The sequence below is a fragment of the Diaphorina citri genome, unplaced genomic scaffold (genome assembly GCF_000475195.1).
Source record: "Diaphorina citri unplaced genomic scaffold, Diaci psyllid genome assembly version 1.1 scaffold1335, whole genome shotgun sequence".
Lineage (NCBI taxonomy): Eukaryota > Metazoa > Arthropoda > Insecta > Hemiptera > Psyllidae > Diaphorina > Diaphorina citri.
The window spans coordinates 5035-21807 of record NW_007378763.1 but is presented as its reverse complement, the minus strand read 5'-3'; the positions used below and the strand labels follow the sequence as shown (position 1 = coordinate 21807).

At 36.6% G+C, this 16773-nt stretch overlaps 2 protein-coding genes across 2 annotated transcripts; one reads left to right on the top strand and one right to left on the bottom strand.

The window, feature by feature from the left end:
- Window positions 1-1332: 1332 nt before the first annotated feature.
- LOC103515415 lies at window positions 1333-11564 on the top strand. The gene is made up of 4 exons (XM_008480356.2): window positions 1333-1371; window positions 1812-1917; window positions 4417-4631; window positions 9946-11564. Exons 1-4 carry the CDS (start codon window positions 1333-1335, stop codon window positions 10708-10710), a joined length of 1125 nt encoding a protein of 374 aa, XP_008478578.1. The 3' UTR covers window positions 10711-11564.
- On the bottom strand, window positions 11076-15592 carry LOC103515414 (coiled-coil domain-containing protein CG32809-like). Its single transcript, XM_008480355.3, has 3 exons — window positions 14898-15592; window positions 12258-12450; window positions 11076-11316 (listed from the first exon to the last, which is right to left on the bottom strand). Exons 1-3 carry the CDS (start codon window positions 15010-15012, stop codon window positions 11076-11078), a joined length of 549 nt encoding a protein of 182 aa, XP_008478577.1. The 5' UTR covers window positions 15013-15592.
- Between the last annotated feature and the right edge of the window lie 1181 nt (window positions 15593-16773).

Here is a 16773-nt window from a genome sequence, read left to right as displayed (position 1 = left end):
AAAAGGATTGTCTTACACGTAAAAGATTAACTGGATTAATTTGGGATCCTTGCCTGAAAGTTATGGTGTTGTACTTACAACTTACAAACCATAAGTGAGTTTAAAGTGCAAGCATCGAAAACTCCAATACCTAATGGGATAACCAATTCGTAAAAAGGATTGTCTTACACGTAAAAGATTAACTGGATTAATTTGGGATCCTTGCTTGAAAGTTATGGTGTTGTACTTACAACTTACAAACCATAAGTGAGTTTAAAGTGCAAGCATCGAAAACTCCAATACCTAATGGGATAAAGTGATACTTCAATACGTTCCTGATATTTCAACGCCCATACCTCTCAGGGATTGGTATGGCCATTGAAGTATCAGGAAGCCCTTTTTTTTCTACTTCTCACCTCCTTCTAGAAAAATTGGCACATCCACTAAAAAAGATGAAATTTGTAGTCTTGGCGCATCCACCAAAACAAGTCACTGCTCTTTTATCTTTATTTCTTTTTCTCCCTCCCTCTCAGTCCCTCTTTATGCCTGTCTCTATTAATCAATCAATTTGTTAATCAACCAGACTCTAAAATCACAAGATTCTGAAGAGACACAATCAAAAGATTCTATTGATTGATTTAAACCATTTAAGAGGTCGCGACAAACTAGATCACTTTGAGTGATTAGTGTTAATTATAGGGATATAGGGTTAGGTTAAACACAAAAAGGAAATTTTGAAATTAATAATCACCGAAAATTTTGGTGACTGTATTACCTACAGTGTTTCCAGATCTATAACATTTAGCCAATCTAGTTAAATTTTCTTATTCTGATAAATAATAATTTATTTAATTATTTTGAATACTTAATTAGTTATTATTTATTTTACCTGAGATAAAATAAATTGATAAAATAATTCAATTTTATTATTTACTATTAATATCAATTAAATAATAATTGATTGGTTCTCATAGAAATGAGACTAATGAGAGAAGAGAGACTATGACTGAAGAAAGGAACAAGCTGGTCCCAAGTCCCAAGCATTGACATGCGGGTTTGCTTTTCGAAGAGCATCAAACCTCGCATTGTAAAAATTGTGAAAGAAATGCAAGCCCATCCATTCCATGGAAAACTGTTCAAGTCTATTATTAATCATCGTGTGGATCTTGGAAGGCTCTTTTCTGACTCATCTACTTCTGGCAGTGCGTTGGTTCCAAGGACTTTATTAGGGCTGTACACGATGCACCTTGGCTCAGCTTCGGTCCGGATGGTGCAAACTCCTAAATAACTACAAGACCAGACTCGACCCCTCAGTAGCAGACACCTGTCCTCTCTGCCAGAGTCTCAACCACGATGTTTGGCACTTGTTCTCCTGCCCATCCAAGCGATGATGTAAGTAGGATATTAGGACCTTAAACTCTAGGAAGACCAGTTCTTGGACGTCATCTTCGTAGCATAGCAAGGTTTGACCCATAGAAACATAAGTAACATATAACTGATATGATGTCCAGCCTAGTAAAACCATGTAAAAGAGATGTAGGTATTTTAAACCATAAAAAACCTGTACCTACTGTATTTGGTATGATAAAGCTAAGAGCCTCTTCCCATTAGTTGAATCTCACAGCAGCATGATTTTGTCAAATTTAATCAATAATTATTAATACGTCAGATTTTTTTTTATTTTATTATTATTATTTATTTTTTTAATTAGAAAGTGTTGATTTTTTTCTCTTCTATTTTATGGTCCCTCTAGAACTCTATACATTTATGATAAATCTGATGATATTCTTCGATGGGAGTTTTGACTTTCAGTACTTTTTTCTTGTTTTCAGTACGTTCAGTACAAACATCAGATCCCGGATTTGAAGCAGTTCACTCTATGTCACTGGCACAAATTCTACAACCACTCCAGAGAACAAACGTTTTTCTCGTATTCTCGTGAGTACCTTTTTTCTTAAAATTGGGGTAAAATGAAGCCTCTATAGGTCATCTCCTGAAGGACTTTCCCGTGCTATCCGGTTAATAACGAAGAAAGTTTTTCGGGTCTGGAGACTGGTGGTTCATAAAATTTACTGTTCAGAAAATTTATCGAGGTGTATTACAGTGAGAGAACGACATTCGTGACGAGCTTACAAGCATAAATGACACAATAACAACTTACAAACCATACCTAAGTGAGTTTAAAGTGCAAGCATCGAAAACTCCAAAAAAGTGCAAGCATCGAAAACTCCAATTCCTGATTCAAAACGTTCCTGATATTTCAACGCCCATTCCTCTCAGGGATTGGTATGGCCATTGAAGTATCAGGAAGCCCTTTTTTCTACTTCTTACCTCCCTCTAGAAAAATTGGCACATCCACTAAAAAAGATTAAATTTGTAGTCTTGGCGCATCCACCAAAAGAAGTCACTGCTCTTTTACCTTCATTTCTTTTTCTCCCTCCCTCTCAGTCCCTCTTTATGCCTGTCTCTATTAATCAATCAATTTGTTAATCAACCAAACTCTACAATCACAAGATTCTGAAGAGACACAATCAAAAGATTCTATTGATTGATTTAAACCATTTAAGAGGTCGCGACAAACTAGATCACTTTGCGCGACAAACCAATTTCTTCGCGACACCTACTTCTGTCAACGCATGTGTGATCCTTCATCCCAATCTGTCACCCAATAGGTACTACGGCTTCCTCATATGTATGTTATATGATCATGCACTATAGCCAGAAGATGTAATTTTAATAAGAATATCAATTTAATTACATTTATTCATATATCTCTTAGTGGGAACTCATTTTAATGAATGTTTGAGTGAAAGTCTCTTCCAATACATCTTCCTTTATGTACTTATGAGTATGATAGTTTAGTGCTAAAGTGGTTTCGATCTTATCCGTATACGTAAACTTAGAAAAAATATAATTTTAAGCCAATAAAATATTATTTTTTCTCGATGTTTTAGATCGGATTTTTTTCATTAATTTTAATAAAAAAGAAAAAAAAATGTAAATTCGTGATAGACACAATATTGGTTTTCAGCGAATCGGAGTTCTATTTACAAAACGTTAGACGAGTGTAAAGTTGAAATTTAATAAATAATTTTACTAAATTACAGGTAAGCATTTTTGTAGGAAAATTTCATCTAGATTCAGCATTCTCTTTTTCTTAAAAAGAGGAGGGGTATGCACATTTTTTAATTATTTTTCTGTTTTGACTGTGAGTGCTTCAAGTTCGTGTGTTTATTATTTTTATCTTTCTTTTTAATTATTTTGGTCGACAGGTTGTTATTTTTCTAAAACATTGTTTGAATTATATTATTTTAAACTAAACTGACGAACAACAAATTTGTAGGATCCAAACTGTCTTAAACAAATGAAGTTGATCATTTTGTGTGTGATTTGTCTGTACGAGTAAGTGTTCAAAAAATATTTGAAATAACCGTCATTTCTTTCTCAGTCAGTAGGTATTAGTCAAAATTTACAATTTATCAACTAGATCGATTGAAATCAGCTGATAGCGATAGATATCTAGATTTGGTTTGTTCGAACTTTTTCGAAACATTGGAATCTTTTAAATTAGGTCGTTAATGAAACTGTAAACCAGAAACAAACCAATAAAAAATAGTCCTACATACTGGACTCCACACATAGGAATTTCGTCAGAAAAGACCCCCCCATTTCAATGTAATGTAAATGTAACCAATAAAAAACATAAATTCAGTTAACAATCACGCCGCGCCATCGCGACTTCCTTTTCCAGATTTTCCACAATGGTCTCCCCAAAGAGCCATCTCCTGCTGTCTCTCCTGCCGTTCATAGTTGAAGCCAATCATCTAGCCCAGTCCGGATGGCGGCCTCTCAAAAGTAAACCAGATTTCACGATAGGACCGACAGCTAAGCCGTCATTTCTGTCGATTTATAGGCCGCAACATCACGATCAATGCACGCTGCATAAAGTTGCCATGGACCAATTTACGTATCCGCAGGTAAGATGAATACGATGGCATAGAATAGAATACTCTGTTTATATTGCATGCTTGTGATATTAGAATAGGATAGAATAGAATACTCTGTTTATATTGCCATCAGAATGAGACTAAAACGTCCCTTTACTCCCCCAGTCTAAACAAGGCCCTGAAGCCTCCCTCTAAAATACGGCCCTGCTGTGAAGTGTTTCTGGTATTGAAGGACGGCAGATTGACTGCCTTCGGCTACACTGAGATTTTTCGTAGCAATAGAGCAAATACTATTTGTCTTATATGGTGCATCTACTTGTACACAATATTCCATCGATGTACAAAGTACAAGCATAAATGACACAATTAAAAATCCTTTAAAATTTACTTCAAACAAGGTGTGCAAGTAGCGTATTCAATTTTCCTCTAAAATCACACTTTGCATGGTCTTTCATTTTCCTCTCTAAAATCTCAATTCGTCTTTTCGCAGTGCCCCATCAACCAAAATCAATCCTCTCCTGGATTTCCAACCAAGATAAGCGAAGCTATTACATGCTGGTCGTAAACGGACATACAATACATCGACTCAATTATCCAATTAAACTCTTCCATTGGTATCACATGTGTCAATCATGGAACGGAAAGACGGGCGAGTGGCAAGTCTGGGTGAACAATGAGAGAATCGGAAGAGGCTATTACAATCTGGTATGTTCGACATGTGGTCTAATGACGCCACTTAAAAGCACTCAACTACTCTATCGTACGTATAATCTGTCTGATTTAGCTTGAGAATGTTTGTGGCAAGGCTCTGTATTGAATAAAGTAGAGTAGAATAGAATAGAATACCTTTTGTTTATCCTGCTCGAATGAGACTGAAAAGTTCCTTTATCCCAGCAGTCTGAACAAGATCTCGCGTATTTTATGGGTTTAACAGCGTTTGTGTAGGTGTATTAGGTGGCTACTCACGTTCCTGTCAGACGGCCTAAACGTGTGTGGTGGAAAAAGCTCAAGATCTTGGTTTGTGAGACTGGGTTACGCTAGTTGTGTGTCTTCAAGTCAACCAGGCGGCCGAGAAAAACTGAGCTAGTCTTTTACCCTCTGAGAGAAGAAATTCTTTGACCCATTGACCCAAAAACATACTCCAACGATCCCAGAGTTAAATAAATCTCAAGAAATCCACGTAAGAAAACCAAGGGAATGCATAGGTATAAATAAGATAGGTAAATATCTTCATAAAGCTTCAATATTAAACTTTTGATCTAAAAATGACTACAAGTTCTAAATCAGGGATACACAAACCGTGGACCGCTGAAAAATAAGTGCCTCCTGCGGCCAACGATATGAAGTTCAGTGCGGATCGCTTTGAGTTTGCGCACCCCTGGTCTACATCTATCTAAATAAAATTGTAAAGGACTATAAGAAATATAATACAAAGTACCTAGCATACCTTGTATTTTCAATGTTTTGTTTAAAATTGGACCAGCTTTAACCAAAGTGGACTTAGGTTCAACAGAAACAAAGTTTGGGGCAGGCCAGAACAAAAATCGACAGTATAGCCTCCGTAGACATGATCCTCATCACCCCGCTCTCCCACACAGGAGTCCTTGTTCGATTCCCAGCGGCGTTTACATTTTATTTCACTACCTAGATATCAACGTGCACTCAACCTCGTAAGAATAATTGAGTGGCTGTTTCTAAGTGAATAACTATGAGTTATGACTTTATAGATACAAAAGACGTGTTGTACAGATAGTTAAAGTAATTATCGATACAATAATTGAGTACGAGTATAAGTACAGGAATATTTATAGATACAGTAAAAAGAATTCAGGTAAAAAATAAATAGTACATCAGAACGTACTTGTAATGTGATACCCTACAAAAGTTGTTAGGAGCCCTGGGTTACCTGGGTACTACACACAAACATAATTATTATGTCAGGTTATGTGAGAACAACTTTGTTCGGAACTTGCAGTGAACATCTTCAGCTCAAAGTTCATGAGATGCAAGTGGAATTTCTATAATTTGCAAACGAGGTGCAAGTGCAATTGCATGATTTGCAAACGGCAAGTACGTTCACATACATAGATAACCCGTCTACCTAACTGGCAGTTTTTCAAATGGCTCAATCCACTTTGAAACGGGCACAGGTCCTCACGATGATTGACTTTGTGATGAGCCAACCAACATGGCTAGAAACCATCACTTTGGTGTATGGCTGATGAAAATGGCATTTTTTCCTTATTTTGCCAACACCAATCGGCTTGAGATAAAACCGTAAATACACCATTAATTTTCAGGATATAAAATGTATGATCCAACTCCAACATAACGTAATGATAATTATAATCATGTTTATGTTGAAATATTAGACCAGATACCTTCTAATAAAATCATGATGTAGCTAAATTTGGACAATGCATAATGAGCCAAATGTTTTATTAAGTAGATGAATTATTACTCCTACTCATAGTTGCATAATTATCATTAATATGTATCCACATTGTAATTAGGCAATTAACACAGGTAAACTTAGAGGAAATGAAACTCGTAGAATCTGAGATAACAATGAGCAGGTAAATCGCTGTTATGAATTTACAAAAAGGCTGTTAGCAGGAACCTAGGTCTTAAGGAAGGTAGGTTCATACGATAAGGACTTTTGTTTACCAAAAAGTGGATCTACAATCTCATGTTAAACCCTCTGAGAATGCTCAAAGACTGTTCGGGTATAGTCTCCTAGCATTATCTGAACGTTCAACTGATAGTGTAGATACTCATATAAAGTCAGAAAGATCAAAGGATTTGAATGAATGAGTGACTCAGGTGCTGTACATGTACAAATAATGCCAATGGAAAAAAATCCTTATTTTACAAACAAAGTTACAATGGGAAGCGGAAATTGCTAATGGAAAATTGGGAAACTCTATTAGGTTGTCAGGTGGACAAATGGATAATACACCTGACAACTTTGGTAGCTCGTATTTCGCAATTTTTCTGAGTGATGTTGGCTTTCCTTTAATGTGAAAGATCTCGTAACTAACTGATCAAGCACTCAATCAATCGATTACGAAATCTTCTATTTCAATTATCATTTACTATATATACTGTATCTATTTTATGGGACTTTTTAGTCTTAGCCGACAGTACAAATAAGATAGGTATATTGAATAAATAAATTATATCTCCACCTACAGATGAGGTTAATGCCATAGACATTTCCAGCACCTAACCTTTCATAAGTGAAGAGGAGACTTACGTAACATTAGGAAGTACCAACAGTAGTACTTAGATTGTAAATTTATTTGCAATACCTGGCAATTTACAATAATGTCTATCTCATTTTATAACAGAAAACAGGATATTAAAATATGACAGTGACCAATGGAAGAGTGTCCCTTGCATGTAACCTGAACCAAATAAATTCCAAGTACCAAATTATTTGGTACTTGGAATAGCTAAGACATGAAGTTAAAATTGGTTGCGTTGCGTTTACCTAAGTGGACCAGACCTGAACAAGCGTGACCAAAGCTAAAAATTTAAATTTTTCAGCTGACCGACCATCTAGTTTATGTTAGTCAAAGACCGAGCTTTTTTCGGCTCCAGTAGGTTCGACTATTTTGTATTTTCAATGTTTTGTTTAAAATTGGACCAGCTTTAACCAAAGTGGACTTAGGTTCAACAGAAACAAAGTTTGGGGCAGGCCAGAACAAAAATCGACAGTATAGCCTCCGTAGACATGATCCTCATCACCCCGCTCTCCCACACAGGAGTCCTTGTTCGATTCCCAGCGGCGTTTACATTTTATTTCACTACCTAGATATCAACGTGCACTCAACCTCGTAAGAATAATTGAGTGGCTGTTTCTAAGTGAATAACTATGAGTTATGACTTTATAGATACAAAAGACGTGTTGTACAGATAGTTAAAGTAATTATCGATACAATAATTGAGTACGAGTATAAGTACAGGAATATTTATAGATACAGTAAAAAGAATTCAGGTAAAAAATAAATAGTACATCAGAACGTACTTGTAATGTGATACCCTACAAAAGTTGTTAGGAGCCCTGGGTTACCTGGGTACTACACACAAACATAATTATTATGTCAGGTTATGTGAGAACAACTTTGTTCGGAACTTGCAGTGAACATCTTCAGCTCAAAGTTCATGAGATGCAAGTGGAATTTCTATAATTTGCAAACGAGGTGCAAGTGCAATTGCATGATTTGCAAACGGCAAGTACGTTCACATACATAGATAACCCGTCTACCTAACTGGCAGTTTTTCAAATGGCTCAATCCACTTTGAAACGGGCACAGGTCCTCACGATGATTGACTTTGTGATGAGCCAACCAACATGGCTAGAAACCATCACTTTGGTGTATGGCTGATGAAAATGGCATTTTTTCCTTATTTTGCCAACACCAATCGGCTTGAGATAAAACCGTAAATACACCATTAATTTTCAGGATATAAAATGTATGATCCAACTCCAACATAACGTAATGATAATTATAATCATGTTTATGTTGAAATATTAGACCAGATACCTTCTAATAAAATCATGATGTAGCTAAATTTGGACAATGCATAATGAGCCAAATGTTTTATTAAGTAGATGAATTATTACTCCTACTCATAGTTGCATAATTATCATTAATATGTATCCACATTGTAATTAGGCAATTAACACAGGTAAACTTAGAGGAAATGAAACTCGTAGAATCTGAGATAACAATGAGCAGGTAAATCGCTGTTATGAATTTACAAAAAGGCTGTTAGCAGGAACCTAGGTCTTAAGGAAGGTAGGTTCATACGATAAGGACTTTTGTTTACCAAACAGGTAAACTAGAGGAAATAAAACTCGTATTAGAATCTGAGATAACAATGAGCAGGTAAATCGCTGTTATGAATTTACAAAAAGGCTGTTAGCTGGAACCTAGGTTTTAAGGAAGGTACATACGATAAGGACTTTTGTTTACCAACAAGTGGATCTACAATCTCATGTTAAACCCTCTGAGAATGCTCAAAGACTGTTCGGGTATAGTCTCCTAGCATTATCTGAACGTTCAACAAACGTTTCAACATGAATCTGTAGACCCGGGCCTTTTAATGAATTAATTAAACACCACAAAAACCAGGTAGTTATAGGTACCTAGGCCTAAAGCTACGTACCGTACTTAAATAAATACCTAATATGGATTTTTGTTTCTTAAGACAATTTGGTGAAATTGGCCAAAGTCTATAAGATAAATATCTTTGTTAAACGTAACTCTATGATGCGTCTTGGTTCCTAGATATGAACACCACAAAAACTAGGTAGTTATAGGTACCTAGGCCTAAAGCTACGTACCGTACTTAAATAAATACCTAATATGGATTTTTGTTTCCTAAGACAATTTGGTGAAATTGGCCAAAGTCTATAAGATAAATATCTTTGTTAAACGTAACTCTATGATGCGTCTTGGTTCCTAGATATGAAGATTAGCTATTCGTATCCCTATCATCTTATCTTGGTTAATTATAAGTGAAAGGTAAATTTACTATTAGGTCTTGGTGTTTACTATGATGACCACTGCAGGTTACAAGGTGTTATCCACGCTATTGACTTATTTCGAGTAGCTTCCTCTATTTTGCGATGATGTGGTAAGTAGCTATAGAACGGTGTAGAGATCTCTTTTTAAAAATTCCAAGGATGTGCCTAGCCATAATTTTCTCTCTTAAGCTTACTTCTAAAACACGCAACACGCAACCTTCAAATTGAAATACAAGTTCGTTTCCAATTTTATTTGCAAAAAGTGCATTTCACTTGCATTAGATAGGTACGCATACGAGTAGTTAGGGTCTCCATAGAAATTATTTCAGGTTAGTACACACGAGTACGAATACGAAGGTGTGAACTGTATCATTTTGATTCAGGACTATGAATGGACCTTTAGAATCTTTAGATAATACATTTGTATCAACAATATCCTTTGGTTATGTCATTCAAGAATCTATTGTTTGGTTATAATTTCAGCTGGTAGGACAAGTCATCAAGGGAGGAGGCATAGCAATCACCGGTCAAGAGCAACATGTCCATGGTGGAGGCTTTGACATCCTCGGTAAGAGCGGACTACAAGGAGAAGTAACACTACTGCAACTCTACAAAGCTGCCCTTACCGCAGGCAAAGCCTATATCAACCACAAACATCACCATGTGAATGATTACACTCATGATGATGACCCCAACGCAGAGCAAACCAGAAGGAAACGAGCCACTGTGAACCATGTGAACCAGAGGATTCTCAAGAAGGAACCAACTCAGCATGTTGATCAGCAATCTAGTGACTCGTTCAGTATACAGAACTCATTCGTGCTTCCTTTTGGACATCCCAATGACCACACTAACGAGAATCATCTCTCCACGTTCATGAAACAAGACTTTATTCGTCTCGTTCCAACTTTCGAGGATCAGCAACAATTCCAGCTCGGAGGGAATCACCAGTTAGGTGGAAATCACCAGCTAGGAGTGAATCACCAGCTAGGAGTGAATCATCAGCTAGGTGGAGCCCCCCAGTTGGGTGTAACCCCTCGGGCGAAGCCCCAGGGCACTCCAGCCCCTGCCAGCACTCAGACTGAACCGGCAGAGTGGGAAGTTAGCAAGATACTCCAAGCATGCTCCTCGGAGTGTTTGGAGGATGCGTTCAGAAAAGCCAACGTCATGTCCTGGCAAGAAACGCCGAAGAAACTCTTCGCTGGGGCGGTATATCAGAAAGTTGCAGGTTCGTGTTATAATTTCTGAAAATATTGTGGCTGTGGAGGCGTACTAAAAACACCAAAGATGTAGTGCAAAACGGTTGTTTTTGTAAAATATGTACAGGCTGGATATGAAGTACAACAAGGCAACGATCGGTGTCCGAACGCCAAGAGAGAAAAATCATAGTGTAAGCCTTGCCAATGTTACGCGTATGACGCTGCTCATGGGATCAATCGGATGATCAATCGAATAAAGACCCGTTCCCTTGTCGTGAGTTTCATCCGATTTTTTTTCCGAATGTAATTGTAGGCAATGTGATTTAAATAAAAGTGTTCCCACTTACGCACGACACGACTTTTTCCCGAACGACAATTGGGAACGGGCATTGATTAATAGTCTAATATCCCAATTCAGTTCTCGAAAAATACATCTAAACTTACGTACAAGCCAATCATTGTTCCACTTACCTTTGTTTTGTGAATATGCTGATGTTGGAACTCTGAATCAAACTCGGGTTCACTGAAGTAGCTCTGATCTTGGTCCCACGTGGGTTGATTTATAGACAAAGTTGCTGACAGCGTTCCACCTGTGACATCCGTTGCTTCGAATAAGCGCAACACAGATCTATCCCTTATATCACGTAAATGAGACCTGGAAAGAATGGAAAAAGGGATTTTTACTGGACTGCGTAGTGAAAGGGATTTCTACGGGAGTAAATGGACTTTTCAGTCAAATCCTAGAAGAATAAACACGTAAAATGTCTAAACATAAAACTTTGGACTTTCTTAGACTACATAATTATACGATGAATTCCTTTTTAGTTCCAGTTTAACAGGGTAAATGAGGTAGAAATGCCAAAATGCCTATTACTGATAGGTTGGGAATAACTTTCAGTGATTCACATTTTTACACATTGGCAGCGTAGACACGCGACTTTTAGTAGCGTATAGTTGGCTGCAAAATTAAACTTGTGAAAATGATAGAAAGTCCATAGACATAAAGCATAGAAGGTCTCTATCATTTTCATAGGTTTGGTTTTACAGCCGACTGCGCGCTACTTAAAGTCGCGCGTCTACTCGTACAGTGTGAGGCCAGCCTGAAAATCCAAACCTAAAGGTGTGTCCACAAATAGCCAACGACCGTCGATCGATGTGGATCGACGAGAAACTAATTATTTATAACCAGAAAGGAAGACACATATGAGTGGTCATAAGATCTAAATAAAAGGTGCAGTAATTAGCCCTCGTTCTTGAAAAGATACTGACATACAATTAAGAACCACTCTACTGAAGCTGAAGTACGCTTGTAAGTCTGTAACCTAATTACCAACGTCAAAGAAACTAAAGGCGTACTTGTAGTCAAAAGGAGTTTGTAGAATAAATTTTATATAGAGTACTATAGAGGGTGGTTGCGAGACTTTTAGTAGTGCGGCAATTTCCAGTTTGAGAGATCTGTAACATTTTCTGAAGGCGTGTCCAAACATAGACGACGCCGTCGACCGACGAGGTGAATCTATGTTGTCGAGGCGGTGTACGGTTTCAGTCGACATCGATCGACGGCGCGGTGTCGACTATGTGTGTTTAGGTAAGTACCTCGCTGTTGTACTCACCTCAAATTCGGCAGATCTGAGCATTTGTTGCGATGCGAACTGGGTATGTTCCCCAGACAGTGTGTGTCGGCGCGGATCATCCCGTCTGTTCCTGGAACGACGAATTTCCTCATCGCCTCGACTCCCGGTGCTCTCGGAACTGGCCTTGTCATCCCGGCCTTTCTCCCAGTCTTCTCCTGGAAATAAAGCAAATTGAAATTTTTCAACGTTCAAAAATGGGTAGGTACCTCATTTCATTTATACTGCAAGAATGAGACTGACTAGTCCCCTGGAAAAAGGATGAGACGAAAGGCGCTGTTAGGCGCTTTAACTATGTGTTGAAACATGTCAAAAATTTTAATATGCCTATTTGAAATAATAATAATAAAAAATGGACTCTGCATAAGAAACCAAATTCGAAAAAGTGATTTATTTATTGTCTCAGAAAAAATCTCTCGGTTCTCTACTATTTGGTCAGATCTCAAATGCTCTAATTTAAGGATGAAATTCTAGGTCTCATTGCCTCGTATCGTATCTTTCTTTTGAACCATTCTAACGACTAGTTATCATTCTTCTATATTTTTATCTAGTTGGTCCTATATGTCGAATGATAATAATAGGTGAGCTACTGGTAAATGCAGATCGATTGGCGTCTATTCAATCTAATTGTAGAGACTTCATTGTTACTTTGAACATTCAAATTATTCAATCATCTTGTTTTAAATTGGTAAGATCTGAGAGGAGTAATTTTCATGAACTGTTTGAAAAGAATAGGTACCAAATATGAATTTATAAATAGCTATATGGTAGATGGCTATATTAGTTGGAGTCATGTTCTAGAATAGTACTAGGGATCTACAATTGTAATGGGGTCTATGGGACAAATCAATGTCTGTGGGACAAATATTGCACAATGATCACAGCAGGGGTTGGGTTGCGTTTTCATTGTACCTATTCGAAGTTAAATGAAAATTTTAGATTCGAATTCTAGGGCACTAAGTTGCAATTCTAGGGCAGTAGAGCGAGCTTCTTGTCTACAAAAGTTCCGTTCAGATTATTGCGCTGTGTAATATTCATCTGGCTACAAAAGTAGAGGCCTCATTGTTCTGAAAGTGGGATCTTTCTAACATGAGTAGCTTGGTATCTCATTTTAAGAGCTTTCCATACCTACCTAATTTATAGACGACCAACCATACAGTTGAAGCACCAAGTTAGACAACAAAAACATCTTGGTCCAGCCAGATAAAATGAGATCGGTGATGACAAAATGATTCGTAAAGGAAATTTGTATGCTAACTAGGGATCCTAAGGTTGGTGGTTCGAGTCCAAGTCATGAAATTCAATGATTGTGTATTAATTGGGGACAGACATTTTGTCACAAACATTCATTTTCCTTTTTTTATACTAACCAAAATTTTACGATTCGTTCGTAGGTACTTATACTTGTTTTGTACAGAGAGTACCGTGATTATATTGAACCCTGGTATTTCTACGGAGCTATGCAATGAGCAATACATGACACCTGTTATGAACTCGGCTAGGCATGATAGATCTAAGTACCTACATACAACATAATAGGTAGGTAGTAAGTATAACTACCTGGTTACTGAATACTAATGCTAAATTGTTACCTATTCTGTACCTGAATCATAAATTGGGACAAAAGCCTACACAATTTGTGTGAATATCAAAGCATTACTACGTCCCTCTTTTAAAATTATTTGGCCGAAAAAAAAAGACTGCAATGTCTACTGATATAGGTAACCCTGAAGCTAAAAAACTTTCAGTGTTCGAATTTCTATGAGTGATATAAGAATCGTGAAAAAAGGGATATCAAATTTGTGTTTTACCTAATAATGATTATGGCCATTCTCGAATACCTAGTTCTTTGTTGACTATGTGAAATATTTATGAGTCCCAAAGCTCCACCAATTACACGGATCTTTATTGAAAACAAATTACAAGTCTAGCACCGAATAGGATACGTGTTTCAAAGTCCCCAGCTCAAGATACCTAGGTATTGAATTACGTTCGCATCACACGACAAAGAAAATAATGAAGGCCGAGAGAAAAAAAAAAAGACAAAAAAGAAGCTTACAAAATAAACATGCAATGTTTACAAAGATGACAAGAAAATAATAGACTACAATATGTTGTCTGGCTTAACAATGAAGATTGCCCTCAAGTGTTTCATAATGGGTACGTAGCTACAAAATGAAAATGTCTACGGGAAGAGTGAACGTCCTCAGATGTCAATAAATAAATGTCCAGTTCAGAGATAATTGGAAAAACAACCATTACAGAACGGACGTAAAAAGTACCTAGTTAAAAATATACGTCGCAACAGACGTAATAAGTACGTATGACATCCCACAGTTGTACCTAGATAAATAGTTAAAGAGATTTTCCCTCGCTGCAAGAAACGCAGGAACAGGATGCAGGATTGAGGCATGGGGTGGGGTAGGTAACAACCTAATCACTTATTTACATTGGGATCGAAGGCTACGCCTTATTTTCTTGTTTTCCTTCAGGAGAAAAAAACTTTATCGCACATTTATGTCACGAACTTTTTGATCTTTTTATTACGGAATTTTCGATGACAATAAATTAGCTTGTTTGGAAAATATTTGTCTGTTTTTCTTACCTTTTCCGAATTTTCTTTTCTTCTTGGAGGAGCTTTTATTTGACGCCGGAAGAGTCTGTGTGTTACTACTGCTACTACTACTAGATTTATCTTTGTTTTTCCATCGAATTAACATATTTGAATTTTGATTGTAAAATATCACAGGGCAGAGTTATTACTATTGACTTGTTTTTCTTAATTATTTTACGTGAGCATGGTATGGAGTCTTCCAACTTCTAATAGCACAATGTAATTACATGCCAAGACATATAGGTAATGTCTCTTCTATTCTGATGCTATATAACAACTTATTATAAAATATCAACAAAGAAATGAAATTATATAAACCAACGAAGATATTTGAACATCACATTCGATAACGGAACCGATTCTACTTCCAGTGTTGAATTTCATAAAGGTTTTCTCAATTTAAACTGCATTTTATATCGAGGTACGCTCGAAGCGAAGGAGTTTTCGAAATTATAAGCGTTTCACAATCTTTATTATTTAAAACGGTAATTTTGAATCTTGTTTGGCACTTTTTTTAATTAAAAACTACGAAACAGAATAATTATTATCTTTTTATTGGAAATTATAAAGAAAACTACAGTAAAATTGAGCTAAATTCTTATTTAAAAATATCACGTAAATTATTGAAGTCCTGTGAAACGTAGGGTTGGAAAATAATCTCGCCGTACTGAGGGGTAAATGTGTTTCGTGTTAGCTACAACATAGTTTTGGGCCAGAATCCCTCACGAAAATGTACGAACCGTGAAAATCAATATGAGAAAAAGGGAGTACATATTATCTGTTGAGAAAACATACCCCCCTCTTCCCTTTGTTGTGTCTAACCTGCGTAATACTAGGGGTATTTCGTAGCGCTCCTTTTAGAAAGGTATTACTTACACACTACAAACTTGAAACCTGTCATACGGGCGAGTATCTCATTTACCTATGAATTAAAATTAAACCAAATGCCGCTGCCGCGTCTATAATCCTCCTCACATACGAGTACATATAGCCCGCAACATTTTTCTTCCTCTTTACCTATCTTGAACCGTTTTCTTTGAAATGAATTCCCAACTTTTTCTCCCTGTTAATGAATTTCATTCCGCCTGTTAATTTCACTCTTCCAACAGACTGTTTGAAATAATCAAATAAAACTTTGAATAAATTGAACTTTTTACCCCACCCGTTTCTCCTTAATTTTCCACTTCGTTTCATTTTCCCCCCGTTTCATTGTTGAATATCGGAAAACTATGCACTAGAATCGAAAGGATTATTTCGCTGTTTGGAAAAGTGTTCGCACTGAAGTTCACACCTAGCCTCTTCATTCTCTCCATTTGTTACATACAAGTTCTCATAATTACAGCAACTTCTTACGAATATAGCTGCTCTAGGGTATTCTTTAACTTCGAATACTATTTTCTCATAAATAAATATAAACAAACTATGAGACACATTAGCGAAAATAATTAAATCTATTTATGTATTTAATTAGGTACATTACGTATTTATAAATTTATTCTTGTAATTTGTAGACTCGCCTGCATTATTCTATCGGTTAAAGCTAAAAAATCTCTGTATGCCAATATAGGTAGTTTAAAAATTTCTTCTTACAGTTTTTAGTCCATTACAGTCAGAATTTCATTTCTATTTTTCTACGTAGGTATATTATTTCTCGTTATTGAAGAGTTTTCACCAATTATATTTCGGTGTCTTGTAAAGGGCTTTTCATCTACAATTAAAGTTGAAGGGGTAAAAAAAAACTTTCATGTTTTCCGCAGAGTTTGTTCTCACAGTTTTCAAAAGGTACTCCAAACTTTCCCTGTTTTTCCCGCATTCAGTGAATTGACCTATGGTTGAAGTCAACTTAGCTTTTCAAGTTTCATTAATA

Coding starts and splice junctions, on each gene's coding strand:
- LOC103515415 (XM_008480356.2), top strand. CDS start 1,333: ATGTTTGGCACTTGTTCTCCTGCCCATCCAAGCGATGAT. Junction 1,372..1,811: donor CTGCCCATCCAAGCGATGAT/GTAAGTAGGATA, acceptor TCTTGTTTTCAG/TACGTTCAGTACAAACATCA. Junction 4,632..9,945: donor GAAGAGGCTATTACAATCTG/GTATGTTCGACA, acceptor TTATAATTTCAG/CTGGTAGGACAAGTCATCAA.
- LOC103515414 (XM_008480355.3), bottom strand. CDS start 15,012: ATGTTAATTCGATGGAAAAACAAAGATAAATCTAGTAGTAGTAGCAGT. Junction 12,451..14,897: donor GAAAAGAAAATTCGGAAAAG/GTAAGAAAAACA, acceptor CTTTATTTCCAG/GAGAAGACTGGGAGAAAGGC. Junction 11,317..12,257: donor GAGGTGAGTACAACAGCGAG/GTACTTACCTAA, acceptor CATTCTTTCCAG/GTCTCATTTACGTGATATAA.